This window comes from Arachis ipaensis, chromosome B1 (assembly GCF_059453495.1).
Source record: "Arachis ipaensis isolate K30076 ecotype BB chromosome B1, ASM5945349v1, whole genome shotgun sequence".
In the NCBI taxonomy this organism is placed as follows: Eukaryota; Viridiplantae; Streptophyta; class Magnoliopsida; order Fabales; family Fabaceae; genus Arachis; species Arachis ipaensis.
Window position 1 is genome coordinate 94884578 of NC_142436.1, and position 17187 is coordinate 94901764.

The following is a 17187-nucleotide window of genomic DNA, read 5'->3' on the forward strand; positions in this document are numbered from 1 at the left end:
GGCTCCTCCCATCTTTGATTGTTCCAACTTTGATGCCTGTTCTCATTGTAATTTCTTCTTCCTGCAACATAATTGTAAAGCCAAAGGGGTGAGAGTTCATAGTAGCAAATAAAAATAAAAAATATAAATAAAAACAAATTTAAATTAAAAGGTTATTTAAATTTTTGAATTTGAAAATTAAATTTTGAAATTTTGAATTTTAAATTTTTGAATTTTGAATTTTGAAATTTTAAAAATTAAATTTTGAAATTTGAAATTTAAATAATGAATTTTGAAATTTGATTTTTGAAATAAGATAACATAAGATAAATATTTTAAAATAAAAACCAATAACCTCTTAACTTAAGAAAAAGCAAAAATAAAAACAAAAATAAAAACAAATAAACAAGCAACACTACAAGAAAATAAGCTTTTTGCCACGCTTTTAAAGCGTACCGAAAGGTGCAAAAAAGCGTACCGATAGCCTTTCGCCACGCTTTTTGAGCTATCGGCACGCTTTTGAAAGGGTCACATCTGTCAGCGTGCCGGTTGATCTATCGGCACGCTTTTCTTGATCTATTGGTACGCTTTACTTTTTGCCACGCTTTTATCTATTGGTACGTTTAAAAGCGTGACTGTATGTATAACCCTATAGCCACGTTTTTAAAACGTGCCGAAAGATGAATATACAGCCACGCTTTTAAAACGTGCCGAAAGATGGATATACGGCCACGCTTTTAAAGCGTGCCAAAAATTAAAAACTTGTCGTTACACTTCAAAAGCGTGGCCTAATCCTTTTTCAAAAAAAAAAAAGAAAAATAAGAAAAATAGAAATACTAATAAGTTAATCTTTCAAATAAAATATAATACTAAAAAATCAATCTTCCATTGATTTATATGAATTACGTACATGATAAAACATGAATAAAATATTTAAAAAAAATAAATTCAAATTCCAAAATAAACATTTAAAAAAATTACAATTCTATGTTATAAAAAATCTAATCTAATTCCTAAACAACATCCGGAATAGTTTGTAGCACACGAATGGTTGCCCGCAACTCTTGTATAGCTGTTGGAGGTGGAGAAGCTGTTGAGCAATAGTAACCTGTATGCATGAGAACTATACAACAAATTGCAAAATCAGTACTAATTTCAACTATGTCAAAGTTGTCACTTAGTAATCAAAACTAGTAGCCTCCTTTTTATAATAATACGTACCTGCAACAAGACCCGAGTCATATGTATAGACATCACCTCTAACCTGAACATATTAATATTAACTCTCATTACTTGGTATAGCATCAGAATTCAGAATATTAGAGGCTAAAGGCAGATTTAAATTTCATACATTGGGTTCCCAAATAAAAAATATAGGTACATTTTTCTAAAAGCAAAGTGAACAAATGAAAATTTTTTATCTCATCTCATTAAATCATTTCATTAACTGAATTAATGTAAAAAAAATTCATGCCGGCATCAAGGAAGCATTAGTGAAAAGTATGCATTAAAATCACATAAAACATTGACAAATGGAATGTAAACATTGCATTGACTGCAACGATAGCAAGCAGCCATAATGAATTAAATTATGCATATAAGTTGGCACTAGTTGAGCATGTTCAAACTTGAAACACCAGTTACATTAAAAAAAAAAAGAAAAATACTCGATGTCTGAGCTGAGGTTTCAACAAATACAACAAACATATAGCTATTACTAAGTAGTGGAATTTCACACTAAGAAGAATAGTGGCAAACCATATGGTGGTAGTGTCCAATTACAGCCAATACCACTATACGTTAATGCATCATCTGTTATCTGAAAGCTCATCAAAATTCATAGCACTGAGTTAACATACAAATGAAACCTAGAAAAGAGTTATGATACCTTGATAGTCTCGCTTAAATCTCCAAAACCGTGGAAGCTGTGCAGGGGGCAGAACTACCAGTGGGCAGCTACTCCAAGAGCACAAATTGTAATAATCTCATTAAAATCATATTTCTTTATTTCTCAAGAAGTTATCAATTAAAAGTCTCATATATAAATACTCTCTGAAGTACCTAATCATATCACTCTGCATCACAAGCATGTTGCAGAGTAGTTTATTACAATTCAAAAATCACAGAAAATATACACATGGTCATTGGTTAAAAATGGACTCACCTCTAGATCTTGAATCTGCTCAATGCGTGGGTCCTCAAACTTAAACTTTCGAATCACCATTCTTTCTCTATCTTCCTGCATGTAAGGCAACACAGTTGACAGTTCATCCATAAACTCTTTTTGAAGATTTAATGTAGATTATGGTATACAGAGCTTAGCAGTTCCTTGTTTGAATCCTTAACATTTAATAAAGCTTGAGACTGAAGCGCTATATCTTGGACAGAGATAGGCTCAGACCTAGCACCCTTTGTTGCAACAGCCCGCTATCAAGATGATGAATCAAGTAGTTAGGAAGTCAAACAAATCTTAAAAGCAATCAACCAACACAAACTCAAACATTCTTAGGCATAAAGCAAGGTTAGTTGCTTGTAGATATACAGAAACAGCAGGTGTGGATTTTGATAAGGTTTTCTCACCTATTATCAAACCTGTAACTATTAGAATAATCTTAATCATAGATTTATCAAAAGGTTGGGCAGTGAAGCAGTATAATTTTCATGATGCTTTTCTAAATGGAAATCTAACCGAGACTATTTACATGTCTCAACTCCCTAGTTTTGTTTACTCAAATTCAAACCTTGTTTGCAAACTAAACAAGGCAATATATGGTTTGAAATAAGCTCTTAGAGCTTGGTATCTAACCATTAATGCCACCTTACAATCTTTTGGATTTATGAGCACAAAATCAAATCCTTTCCTCTTCACACATTTTACAACTACTTCAATTATTTATACATTAATTTATGCTGTTGATATGCTTGTCAGTGAAAGTAATTCTACTACGATACAAACTATTTTAAACAAATTACATTCAACTTTTCTATTAAAAGAACTTGGAGATCTAAATGATCTAAATTTTTTTTCAACTACTGGATATTGTGTTTACTATGGATCAAATATGGTTTTCTGGAATGTAGAAAACAAACCACTGTCAGTCGTAGTTCCACTAAAGCAGAGTTTAAAGCATTGGCAGTAGTGTTTGCAGAACTAATCCAAATTCAAAACTTGTTAATTTCCCAGCCTTTGAACACCTTTGGATGCGCCCACTGAAACTGCCTTAGCAGACTCAAATGATTCTAAGCACAAATATTGCATGGGAATGAAAATAAACATAAGAATACTCATGTTAATCAATAACCCTGAGCAACAAAGTGGATTAAGAATGAGCTATGATACAAAACCCTACCTTGAAGGCCTCCATATGGTTTCAACTTCTCAAGAACTAAAGCTAGAATTGGTCCATGAATGTCCAAAACTTACTGTCATTGCAGCAGAGGCTGGCTTCAGAAGTTGTGCAGCTTCAGCAAAACTGCTTTGCACAGAAAGTTGCCTAGATAACCAATCAAAAAGTTCTTTACGCCCCTTCCGCACCAAGTTTAGAATCCGTCAAAGCAATTGTAATATAAGGAACCTACAATAGTAGCATACTCAGAGGATAGACACAAGACAGAAGAATCACTTAAAAAAGATTGAAACAGACCATTTTATCAAATTGAACTCCTCCCAAGTCAAATTGAAGTGTAGTCTTACAACTGTTTGAGAGTGGAATTACTTTCTTGACTTACTTTCTTGACCTCCAAGCCTCTGAACAGCATGGACAAAGGAGAGATGAAGATTAGGAGTCCAACGAAGCCTTAGCATCTTTGATCTCACATATTGTCTCACACCACTCCCTCTCTTCCCTTCTCTTGATGCTGTGCTGCTGCTGCTTGGGTTTGCTGAATTCCCTTCTTCATTGTTATCCTCCTCCTCCTCCTTTGCTTCATTATTATTCTCTTCTTCCAATTCCTCATCATCACTTATAGCCGCTCCTTCATTCATGTCAAATGAATTTTCCTCACCCTCATTATCATTACTACTCTTGCCGCCACTTCCTTCATTATTCTCTTGATGAATCTCAAATCTCTTTGACATATTTATTTATTTTAGCAGATGTCATTGATGACATGTCACCATGTCATGTTTTTTCTATGCTTTTTCCTTTGTTTTCAATAGGAATTATGCACTTTCTTGAGCCATAAGCAAGCCAATTGGGTAGATTTTCATGTTTCCTTTGATTTAATCAACCATGTATGAATTCATGCTATTTCATGAGGTTTTATGCTATAATTGTCACATATTATGAAAGAATGAATATCTCATGATTTTGAGCATAGCTTTGATGTGTTTGGTTGATTAATGATAGTGAAGAAAGCTTGGAGAAAGGTTGAAGCAAGGAGGAATGGCTAGGAGGAAGAGAGGACAAAAAGTTTGAGCAAAAGTTTGCCTCAAACTTTAGCTCAAACTTTTGGATTAATTGAAAATGAAACAGGAAGCAAAAAGCTGGACCAAAAGTTAGCCTCAAACTTTTTGGCTAACTTTTGGGCAAAAGTGATGACAAGTCATCTTAGCCTATTTTAACTAGTCTTTTTCTTTTGTTTTCATTAGAATTATGCACTTTCTTGAGCTACAAGCAAGCCAATTAGGTAGATTTTCATGTTTCCTTTGATTGAATCAACCATGTATGAATTCATGCTATTTCATGAGGTTTTATACTATAATTGTCACATATTATGAAAGAATGAATATCTCATGATTTTAAGCATAGCTTTGATGTGTTTGGTTGATTAATGATAGGTGAAGAAAGCTTGGAGAAAGGTTGAAGCAAGAAGGAATAGCTAGGAGTAAAGAGAAGACAATGGAATAAGTGAAATTGAACCAGGAAGCAAAAAGCTGGACCTAAAGTTAGCCTCAAACTTTTGCACAAACTTTTGGGTGAAAAGTTAGCCCCAACGTTAGCCCCTAACTTTTGGGCTAACGTTGGAACTTGAAAATCACTCCCTGGGTACCAAAAGTTTGCGCCAACGTTAGCCCCTAACTTTGAGGCTAACGTTGGCACATGAAAATCACCCCTGGGCACTAAAAGTTTGCGCCAACGTTAGCCCCTAACTTTAAGGCTAACGTTGGCATGAGAAAAACACTCCCTGGGCACCAAAAGTTTGCGCCAACGTTAGCCCCCTAACTTTGAGGCTAACGTTGGCACATGAAAACTACAAGGGGAGGAGCAAAAGTTTGCGCCAACGTTAGCCCCTAACTTTTGGGCTAACGTTGGTGTCTCAAGTGCACCAAGGAAGGCCAACATTGGTGCAAAAGTTAGACCCCTAACTTTTGCACCAACGTGAGTATCAGCAAGTTATGTTGGCTGATATGAAAAGTTGGACCAAACGTTAGACCCTAACTTTTGCTCCACCTTTTGGTCCAACTTTTGCAAAACTCCAACCCGGTTCAATTGGTTCACTTTGGTTCTTCTCCAAACTTCAAGAGCAATCAACCAAGGCCTCTTTCAACCCAATTCCACTAAGAGCAAAGGCCCAACTCAAGGCTTGAAGATCATTTGAAGAAAGTGTATAAATAGGATAGAATTCAAGTTCTTCGGGTAGCTTTCTCTTTTGAATTTTCATAATAGTTTTCGGAGAGCTTTGGATATTGAGTGATCTTTAATTTCTTAGTCTTGGGGAAGGAGAATTCACTTCTCTTCCTCTTAGTTTTATTGCTTTCAATTTCTATTACAATTGTCTTGGATCTTGGGTTGAAGAATTGAAGAAATTCTGTTTCAATCTCATCCTTGGATCTCTCTGTTTATTTACTGCTTAATTGAATTTCAGTTTGGGTTAATTGTTCTTCATCTACTTTCTTTGTAATTTACTTTTCCCTTGTAATTGTTCTTGTTGGATCAAGGAAGGTAGTGAGATCTAGACCTGGTTTTCTAGTCTCTGGACCCCTGAGATCTGAAATTCCAATTTACATTCTGTTTTTGCTTTTCATGTTCATTTACTTGTTTTGCTTCAGATCCGATCCAACCCAAACACTCTTTTACTTTTCTGTTTGATGCAATTTACTTTTCCTTGTTTAAATTCTGCAAATCCAATCCCCAATTCCCTTTACAATTCCAGCCGTTTACATTTCTTGCACTTTAAGATTCCGCAATTTACATTTCTTGCATTCTAAGTTTCTGCCATTTAATTTCTTGTTCTTTAAGATTTAGCACTTTAATTCCCTGTTCTCTTTAATTCCATGCAATTTAATTTCTGCAAATCACAAAACACTCAACCAAATCTTGATTCGCTTGACTAAATTAACCACTAAGCTAAAATTGCTCAATCCTTTAATCCCTGTGGGATCGACCTCACTCCCGTGAGTTTTTATTACTTGATGCGACCCGGTACACTTGCCGGTTAGATTTGTGTGTTTTGGGAGAAATTCATTTTTCCACCAAAATACTCATCAAGTTTTTGGCGCCGTTGCCGGGGATTGATTAGATTGACAATGATTAAGTGAAGTGGTGATCTAGATCAAGCATTTTTTCTTTAATTTTGATTAACCTACTAACTGTTTGATTTTTTGCTTAAACTAACTAACACTTCAATCTAGCAGTAGATTGAAGTGTCACTGGTTTTGTGCATTTCTCATGCTCTGCTTGTATGTCAGGTACAAGAAGAACCACACCCAATTTTCATGAACAAGACGAAAGAACTCTCAGGAGGTTAAGAAGAGCTGAAAGAGGGAAAAACATTGTTGGAGAAGAGGAATCAGACGAAGAGTTCCAAGAGATGGAGGAACATTCAACCAATCCACCAGGTGGAGCAGACAACAACAATGACAACCCACCCCAGAGGAGAGTTTTGGCTTCCTATACCTTTGCAAATCCTAGACATTGTGGGAGCAGAATCTTGGCTTCAAATGTCAATGCTAACAATTTTGAACTCAAGCCACAACTCATCACTTTGGTTCAGAACAATTGTTCTTTTGGTGGAGGACCACTTGAAGACCCGCACCAACACTTATCCACCTTCTTGAGGATATGCAACACTGTCAAAACTAATGGTGTGCCTCCTGACAGTTACAAGCTGATGCTATTCCCATTTTCTCTCAGGGACAAGGCCACTCAATGGTTGGAATCTTTTCCAAGGGACAGCATCAACAACTGGGATGATTTGGTAACCAAGTTTCTTGCCAAGTTTTACCCACCTCAGAGGATTATAAGGTTGAAGGCTGAGGTACAAACATTTACACAAATGGAGGCTAAACCCATCTATGAGGCATGGGAGAGGTACAAGGCTCTAATCAGGAAATGTCCCCCTGCCATGGTTAATGAGTGGGAGAAGCTGCAGAACTTCTATGAAGGCTTAACACTAAAATCCCAGGAAGCTTTGGATCATTCAGCTGGAGGTTCCTTGCAACTCATGAAAACTGCAGAGGAGGCTCAAGAACTCATTGATATGGTGGCCAACAACCAATATTTCTTTGCTCATCAAAGAGGCCGCCAACCATCACAAAGGAGAGGAGTAATGGAACTAGAAGGAGTGGATTCAATCCTGGCTCAAAACAAATTAATGCAGCAGCAAATTCAACAACAATTTGAGCAAATGACCAAGAGGATTGATGGCCTCCAAGTTGCAGCAGTTAACACCAGCCAACCATCAGCCACATGGGGGCAAAATGAAGAAATCCAAGAGGAGCAACAGCAGGAATAAGTCCAGTACATGCATTCAAATCCAAATGAATTCTATGGTGATACCTACAACCCCTCATGGAAAAATCACCCCAACCTCAGATGGGGAGACACTCACAACCAAAACCAACACCCATGGCAGAGGAACTCAAATCAAAACAACCCAAGAAACAACCAAAACTACAACCAGCAGCAGACTAACCAAAACACATACAGAAAACCTCAAAACAACTACCCTAATCTCAACCAGTACCAATCCAACAACCATTCCACCAACCAAAATGCCTATCATCCACCACCCACATCTCACAACCCACCACAAGCACCACCTGAACCTCAAAGACTCACCAACTTAGAGACCTTGATAGAGAAAATGATGAAACACCAGGAAATAACAAACAAAAATCATGAAGCATCATTAAAGAGCCTAGAGAGGCAGATTGGGCAACTCTCCAAGCAAGTATCTGTTGAGAGACCTTCAAACTCACTGCCCAGTGACACAATCCCAAATCCCAAGGAGGAATGCAAGGCAATATAATTAAGGAGCGGGAGAACATTGATAAGCAACAATGACACTACACAGAAGCAAGCAGAGAGCATCAAAGAACCAACAGAGGATGAGAAGCAAGCAAAGGACGATGAAGCTAAGGAGCAAGTTGTGATGCCAAACAAAAGCACTGAGAAACTTAAAGAGAAGGACAACCAGCCACATAGCTCAAAGAAAGTAACCCAGGGACAGCATCAAATAGGAAAGAGAATCACACCTCCACTGCCTTATCCCCAGAGGTTCAACAAAGAGGTTAAAGACCAGCATTTTCACAAGTTCCTTGAGATTTTTAAGAAGCTGGAAATCAATATTCCCTTGGCTGAAGCACTTGAGCAAATGCCTCTGTATGCCAAATTCTTGAAAGAGCTTGTCAACAAGAAAAGAAGCTGGGATGAGAAAGAAACCATAGTGATTACTGAGGAATGCAGGGCCTTGATTCAAAAGGGGCTTCCTCCCAAGCTTGAGGACCCAGGGAGCTTCCTGTTGCCTTGCACCATTGGGGAATTGACCATCACTAAAGCAATGTGCGATCTCAGAGCAAGTATTAACTTAATACCATCCTCCCTGGTGAAAAAGCTGCATATAGAGGAGGTCAAACCAGTACAAATGTCTCTGGAGCTGGTAGATAAGTCAATGGTATACCCCAGGGGCGTAATTGAAAATCTTTTGGTCAAGGTGGACAGTTTTATATACCCTGCTGATTTTGTGGTTCTAGAATCAAACGATGATGATGGTGACTCTGTTATACTGGGAAGGCCATTCTTGGCCACTGCTAGAGCTATCATAGACGTAGAGGAAGGGGAATTAACTCTCAGGATGCATGACCAGAGTGTCACTCTGAAGGTACTACCAGAGGCACAATTTAGCAAGGAGAAGAAAGACTATATGAAAAATGACCAGGAAGGTCACAGCAACATCCCAATGCTAAGGATTGTGCAGACTGATGAAGAAGCCCAAGAGGATATTAGAGTACTAGCCACTGAAAAGAGATGTCCCCAAGGAAAGCTTATGGCCAGAAAAGAAGGATCAACAAAAGGAAAGATGAAACGAAGAAACAAAGCAAAAAGGGGTTGGAAGAACAGAAAGATTCCAACAGAGGGGCTCTCCAAAGGTGACAAAGTGCAACTGATATATCAACAGCTGGGGGCAAATCAACAAACTGAGGACTACTACACTGTCAGCAACATACTCTCATTAGAGCATGCTGAAATTGAACACCAGAGAACAAAGATGAAGATCACAGTCAGGGGAGACAAATTGAGGCTCTACAAGCACCAACCACCATAAAAGAAAGCCTCAATGTCAAGCTAATGACAATAAAAGAGCGCTCCATGGGAGGCAACCCATGATTTAAGATTCATGTCATTTTAAATTCAATAAGTTATGATCATTTGAGCATGAATTCTTTTCTCTTTTCATGAACATGTCCATTGCCTGCATGCACTGTTTTGAAACATATGCTGAGAATTCTAAGTTTGGTGTGCCTTCAAGCACACTAAACCAACGTTACAAATAATTCCGTTTTGCAAGCTTAAAAGCATATGGCCAAACACTAAAGTTTGGTGTCCACATAGCTTCATGAAAATTTGAAATTCATGCATCAATAATCATACAATTGTTGTTTTCCAAAATCTTATAAATGAAAAAATTCTTATTCGGTAATGAAGGCATCAATTGTGATGTACCCTTTGACAAGAAACAAGTTTGGTGTTCATCAAAACTTGATGAACCGATTTAGGGACACAATTGACCGTTCATGAAAAAAAGAGAGAAAAAGAAAATTAGGAAGAAAGCAATTCTTATAAACATTTAACTAAGAGTGACATTGGGATTTCACTAATTGAAGGAAGAGACACAATTTCTTTATACATGACCAACCATCAAGTTTGGTGTCCTCCAAGGAGAGTCACGGTTCAAATGGATATGAGAATTGATGATTCATATTATATTAATAAAAGGGACATTCTTGCCACGGTTGGACAAAACTAATATTTGTTGTCTTGTGGTGATGACTAGGTGGTCAAAGAATCTTCAATGAAAGAGACAAGACAAAGGAAAGCATAGCATGAGGACAAAATCTCATCACATGCTTCAAAAAGGAAATCTGCCACTCCTTGAGAATGATCACGGCAAAAGCAAGTGAAGAAGCAAGTTTTGTCTTCATTTATCCTTACATGCACACCTTTGATTCCTATAAATCTAATTGCATCCTAGCCTTTCATTGTTCATTTAAAAACATACCACCTTCAAGCCATGCACATGACCGAATCACTCTAACCCTTGGAACTTCATTCTCTTCATCACTCCTCAACATAACAAGCTCGGTTCAACATTTCTCTTGCTTTAAACTCCAACCATTTAAACTTGTCTTCATCATTTCCTGTCATAGCAAATTCGGCCTAAATTTCTTCTTACTCCAACCACACATCAAACTCTCCAACATTCTTCACACTCCTTCTAACCTCACAAGACTCAACCAACCAAGTGATCATGGCCTCCTCCTCAAGAACCAAACGAAGAAAAGGGAAAGATCCCATGGTGGAGGAAGACACACATGAATATGACCAACGGAGATTCAAGTCTTGGTTCCATCAAATGCAAATTGCATGGATGAACGAGAAAAGAATCTATCCTGAAATTCCACTCTTGTTGCCGGATGATGGATGTCAAGATATGAAGGACAAAATTCGAAAGAGGAGGTGGGAGGAACTTGCATCACCAGCCACCCGAATCAATACCAATATCATAAGAGAGTTCTATGCAAATGTCTCAAGGCTTGACATGCGTGAGCCCCCAACGTACAAGAGCTATGTGCGGGGGGTGGAAGTAGACTTTAGCCCGGATGCAATCAATAAAGTCTTGAGACTAAAGTCAGTTCGCTTTAGTGAACCGGGATACCAACAAAGATTGAATGAGGATCAGGATTATGATGAGATTGCGAGAGACATTTGTATGGAGAACACAGAGTGGGAAGGAGATGAATAGAACAAATATAAGTATCTGAAGAGATGTAACCTCACTCCGGAAGCAAAAGGATGGTATGAGTTGATGAAAAGATCAATTCTGGGCACAGTGAACACCTCAGAAGTTAACAGGGAGAGAGCCGTGATGTTGCATTGCATCATTGTGGGAGGAGAGATAAGAGTTCATGAAATCCTTGCAAAAGACATTCAAAAGCTGGCTGAGAAGAATTCGGCCGGATCTTGGTTGTACTATCCGAGTACCATTTGGAGGTTGTGTGCAAAGGCTAAAGCTCCAATGGAAGAGGAGAATCCAATGTGGTTAAGCCAAGGCATGCCCATAACCATTGAACGAATGATGATGCCCCTTGAAACACATCAAGGCCGAAGACCACATGGAAGAAGGGAAAGAGAAGAACCAATGGAAAAAGATGAGCCACACATAGAAGAAGAGCCACAAGAGGAGGAGGAACAGCCACACTTTTTCCCACATGGCAATATGGATATGACTCAAATGCAAGAAGCAATAGGAAGATTGTCACAACAGTACATGAGAATTCAAGAAAGGCAAGAGGAATACCATTCACTGTACATGAAAAACCAACAAGCACAAGAAGAAAGGGAGCTAAGAATAATGAACAAACAAAGTGAATTCGAGTCAAGATTCCTTGTGATACAAGAAGAACATGCTTTTCAATCTCATGAATCTTTTGGGAAGTTGGAACAAATGCAAGCTGAAAATTTGAGGGCTCTCAAAGAGTTCACAACACTCCAAGATGCAAGGTATGAAGTACAAGCCGATTACAACATCAATAGCCAAATCAAACTAAACTATATTGGAGAACATTTGCACAACATGGATCCGGCTTTCCCAACTTTTGATGAATTCTTCAAAAAGAGAAGTGAGGTAGAAGTAAGCAATGCCATGAGGCTTGAAGATAGAGTGGAGGAGGCTATGAATAAGGCTGGCTTTTTGCGAGGTCAACAGGCACCAAACACGGATGGTGGGAACACTAGCAGCCAAGTGTATGAAAGGAGAAAGAAAAAGCATGACAAATGAAAGGTGGACTTGCTCCTTGTTCATCACTACAAAGAAAAAAAAAGCATGCATTCTATCTGTTCTAAGTTGTCTTTGCATCTTTAAGTAGTTCTTTTTAATTAAAAGTCTTTGCATTATGTTTGTTTCTTTTAAAATAAGTAGGTTAGTTTATGTGTGTACTTGTGTGTTTACTTTCACTTGACAAGAAGCATGTTTTGTCCCCTGCATCTTTAAGTTCAATAAAAGAAATGTTTGAATGTGAAGCAAGATGATCTCTGTTAGATAGAAGTAGAATAAAAGTAAGTGGTGGTATGTGTATGATTGTATGATAGCTCACTTCTAGTGAATAAAGAGCCAGGATATCTCCTTCTAAGTAAAGAGTGGCCTACTGTCTATGAATCTCAATTAAATAAAAAATTCCTTGGTTAGAAAGAAAAACAAAAAAGAAAGAAAGAAAAGAGATAGCCAAAAAGTGGCAGAACAAAAGGAAACAAAAAGAAACAAAGCTGGACACCAATAGCTTGAACTTTAAAATATATGCCTGTGGTGTCTTTGTACTAGGATCTGCTTGGATTAGTAAGCTCTTAGGAGTGCATCAACACTCGGTGACTTGGGTTAACTAATCCGGGATCATCAGCTGAAAGTCCACTATCAAGAGCAACCTAACTACAAGGCATTTAGTAACCCAAAGAGGTGCTGGGCATCAATGTTTTAAGAAGGAATGTGAGCCAAGTGTCTATGGTGAATAATGTGTCAAGTATAAAGAAAAGGAAATGAACTTGCTACACATGACACTCAAATAAAGCTTATAAACAAAGTAATAGCCAAGGATAAAGGAATAATGAGAGGTCATAGCAGTATGTTACTTGAAGCTTGAAGGAGACTTTCTAGGCCTAGGAGTCAATAAGAAGTGAGTATTTACATATCCACACAAAATCCCATGAACTATCAATAATACTCTGCTAGCATGAACATCCTCTTCCATTTCATTCTTTCTTCTCAATAAATCTTTTCTTGCTTGGGGACAAGCAAGCTTTAAGTTTGGTGTTGTGATGACAAGTCATCTTAGCCTATTTTAACTAGTCTTTTTCTTTTGTTTTCATTAGAATTATGCACTTTCTTAAGCTACAAGCAAGCCAATTAGGTAGATTTTCATGTTTCCTTTGATTGAATCAACCATGTATGAATTCATGCTATTTCATGAGGTTTTATACTATAATTGTCACATATTATGAAAGAATGAATATCTCATGATTTTAAGCATAGCTTTGATGTGTTTGGTTGATTAATGATAGGTGAAGAAAGCTTGGAGAAAGGTTGAAGCAAGAAGGAATAGCTAGGAGTAAAGAGAAGACAATGGAATAAGTGAAATTGAACCAGGAAGCAAAAAGCTGGACCTAAAGTTAGCCTCAAACTTTTGCACAAACTTTTGGGTGAAAAGTTAGCCCCAACGTTAGCCCCTAACTTTTGGGCTAACGTTGGAACTTGAAAATCACTCCCTGGGTACCAAAAGTTTGCGCCAACGTTAGCCCCTAACTTTGAGGCTAACGTTGGCACATGAAAATCACCCCTGGGCGCCAAAAGTCTGCGCCAACGTTAGCCCCTAAATTTGAGGCTAACGTTGGCATGAGAAAAACACTCCCTGAGCACCAAAAGTTTGCACCAACGTTAGCCCCTAACTTTGAGGCTAACGTTGGCACATGAAAACTACAAGGGGAGGAGCAAAAGTTTGCGCCAACGTTAGCCCCTAACTTTTGGGCTAACGTTGGCGTCTCAAGTGCACCAAGGAAGGCCAACGTTGGTGCAAAAGTTAGACCCCTAACTTTTGCACCAACGTGAGTATCAGCAAGTTATGTTGGCTGATATGAAAAGTTGGACCAAAAGTTAGACCCTAACTTTTGCTCCAACTTTTGGTCCAACTTTTGCAAAACTCCAACCCGGTTCAATTGGTTCACTTTGGTTCTTCTCCAAACTTCAAGAGCAATCAACCAAGGCCTCTTTCAACCCAATTCCACCAAGAGCAAAGGCCCAACTCAAGGCTTGAAGATCATTTGAAGAAACTGTATAAATAGGATAGAATTCAAGTTCTTCGGGTAGCTTTCTCTTTTGAATTTTCATAATAGTTTTCGGAGAGCTTTGGATATTGAGTGATCTTTAATTTCTTAGTCTTGGGGAAGGAGAATTCACTTCTCTTCCTCTTAGTTTTATTGCTTTCAATTTCTATTACAATTGTCTTGGATCTTGGGTTGAAGAATTGAAGAAATTCTGTTTCAATCTCATCCTTGGATCTCTCTGTTTATTTACTGCTTAATTGAATTTCAGTTTGGGTTAATTGTTCTTCATCTACTTTCTTTGTAATTTACTTTTCCCTTGTAATTGTTCTTGTTGGATCAAGGAAGGTAGTGAGATCTAGACCTGGTTTTCTAGTCTCTGGACCCCTGAGATCTGAAATTCCAATTTACATTCTGTTTTTGCTTTTCATGTTCATTTACTTGTTTTGCTTCAGATCCGATCCAACCCAAACACTCTTTTACTTTTCTGTTTGATGCAATTTACTTTTCCTTGTTTAAATTCTGCAAATCCAATCCCCAATTCCCTTTACAATTCCAGCCGTTTACATTTCTTGTACTTTAAGATTCTGCAATTTACATTTCTTGCATTCTAAGTTTCTGCCATTTAATTTCTTGTTCTTTAAGATTCAGCACTTTAATTCCCTGTTCTCTTTAATTCCATGCAATTTAATTTCTGCAAATCACAAAACACTCAACCAAATCTTGATTCGCTTGACTAAATTAACCACTAAGCTAAAATTGCTCAATCCTTCAATCCCTGTGGGATCGACCTCACTCCTGTGAGTTTTTATTACTTGATCCGACCCGGTACACTTGCCGGTTAGATTTGTGTGTTATGGGAGAAAATCATTTTTCCACCAAAATACTCATCAAAAAGCTGGAGCAAAAGTTAGCCCCTAACTTTCTGGCTAACTTTTGGCATGAAAAACACTCCCTGGATGAGCAAAAGTTTGCGCCAACGTTAGCCCCTAACTTTTTGGCTAACGTTGGCGCCACAAGGCATACAAGGGGTATACTTCCAACATGAATAACTTGAGCTACAGAGCTCCAAATGAGGTGATTCAAAAAGAAATGGAAAGTAGGAATCAAGAGCATTCCAGGCATATATGGCACTGCATGGTGGACACTAAAATTGAGGGAGAAAACTGCCCCGAAATGTGCATAAACGAATATGGTGGCAACATGCAGTGAGGCCAACTGACCTCTGCACCTTCGACGGAGTATAACTCGAGCTGTAGAGCTCCAAATGATGTGCTTCCAAAGACATTGGAAAGTAGACATTCAGGGCTTTCCAACAATGGTTAATAGTATGGGGTGAACAATGCGTTTGAGCCTCCAGAACTGGCGTTTTCGTCCACGTTTGAGGCAAACTTTACCTCAAACGCTGCACACCAAGGCCAGCGACCTTGTCCTCTTCAAATGAGCATAACTTGAGTTGTAGATGTCCAATTGAGGTGATTCGAATTGGGTTAGAAAGCTGACATCCAGTGCTTTCCAACCATATATAATAGTCTATAGTTGGCATGAAATTGGCAACATTGACAAGAGGACAAAGTAGCACCCCACACATGCACACAAGGGGGCCAACGTTGGAGCAAAAGTTTGACCCCTAACTTTTGCCCCAACGTTGGTATCAGCAAGGAAGGGTGCTGATGTGAAAAGTTGGAGCAAAAGTTAGTCCCTAATTTTTACTCCAACTTTTACTCAAGCTTTCATGATTCCAACCCGGTTCAATTCGGTTCTTCTCCAAACTCCAAGAGCAATCAACCAAGGCCTCTCTCAACCCAATTCCATCAAGAGCAAGGCCCAATTGACACCACTCAAAGGCACAAGAGATAGTTAGAATAGAAATTTCATTTTAATTGTAATTTATTTTGAATTTCATTTTTATTTTGTAAAAATGCCTATATAAGGCATCATTCTCATTTTAGAAAGTAAGCCCGAATAAAGAGAATAGGGGAGTGAGCTCCACTCGGGAGCATGAGGAATACAGAGCTCTCTCTCTGAGTTTCATTTTCTGTTTTGAATCTTGAATTGAGATTGGAAGGAATTCTGTTTTCATTCTCTATTTGCAACTTCTCTTTACTTCTTCTGCAATCTTTTTTTAATTCTCTGCAACCTTTCTCTTGTTGGATTAAGGAAGGATCCACTCCTGAGATCTTCAACATCCTTTTAAATTTCTGCAAATTAAGCACAGTCACTTTGCTCTCTGATCTCCTTGTTCCCAATTTACTTTCCAGCACTTTTGTTCCTCTGCATTTTACATTTGAGCCACTGTGATCTGAATTTACTTTTCATGCAATTTTAATTTCCTTGCGATTGTTCTAAGCTTTGATTTACTGCTTTCATTTAATTTCCCTGCACCCAGTCCCCTTTACTTTTATGCAATTTACTTTTCTTGCAATTTAAGATTCTTGCTATTTTACTTCCTTGTTCTTTAAGTTACTTGCAATTTTACTTTCTGCACTTTATAATTCCTGCAAGTTTACATTCTGTTGGCTTCAATTGTCATTCAAATCACTCAATGTTAGCTTGACTAAACTAATCACCCACTAAAGTTGCTTGATCCATCAATCCCTGTGGGATCGACCTCACTCCCGTGAGTTTTATTACTTGATACGACCCGGTGCACTTGCCGGTTAGTTTTGGGTGTTTTGGAGAAATTCGTTTCTCCGCGAAAATATCCCATCAAGTTTTTGGCGCCGTTGCCGGGGATTGATTTAGATCAACAATGATTAAGTGGGTGAGAAGTCTAGATCAAGCATTTTCTTTATTTTTGTTTTCTGTTTCAAAGTGAAACCAAGGTGTTTGAGTTTTTACCTCACTAAGAAATTCTCATCTCTGATATGAGTAATTTCAATTTTCCTTGGTTGTGTGTTTTACAAAACTCAAATGGAGTTCAACTCATCTTATGATCAAACAAATTCTATGGGAT

General features: G+C 38.0%; 1 protein-coding gene across 1 annotated transcript; it reads right to left on the reverse strand.

The window, feature by feature from the left end:
* Positions 1–3358: 3358 nt before the first annotated feature.
* LOC107618932 (uncharacterized) lies at positions 3359–4057 on the reverse strand. The gene is made up of 2 exons (XM_088500703.1): positions 3696–4057; positions 3359–3473 (listed from the first exon to the last, which is right to left on the reverse strand). The coding sequence occupies exons 1-2, from the start codon at positions 4055–4057 to the stop codon at positions 3359–3361; spliced, it is 477 nt and encodes a 158-aa protein (XP_088356829.1).
* Between the last annotated feature and the right edge of the window lie 13130 nt (positions 4058–17187).

Excerpts from the sequence above, each read along its gene's own strand:
- LOC107618932 (XM_088500703.1), bottom strand. The coding sequence starts at position 4,057 with ATGTCAAAGAGATTTGAGATTCATCAAGAGAATAATGAAGGAAGTGGC. Across the intron at positions 3,474-3,695 it reads CAAGAAAGTAAGTCAAGAAA|GCAACTTTCTGTGCAAAGCA; the intron begins GTAATTCCACTC and ends TTGGTTATCTAG.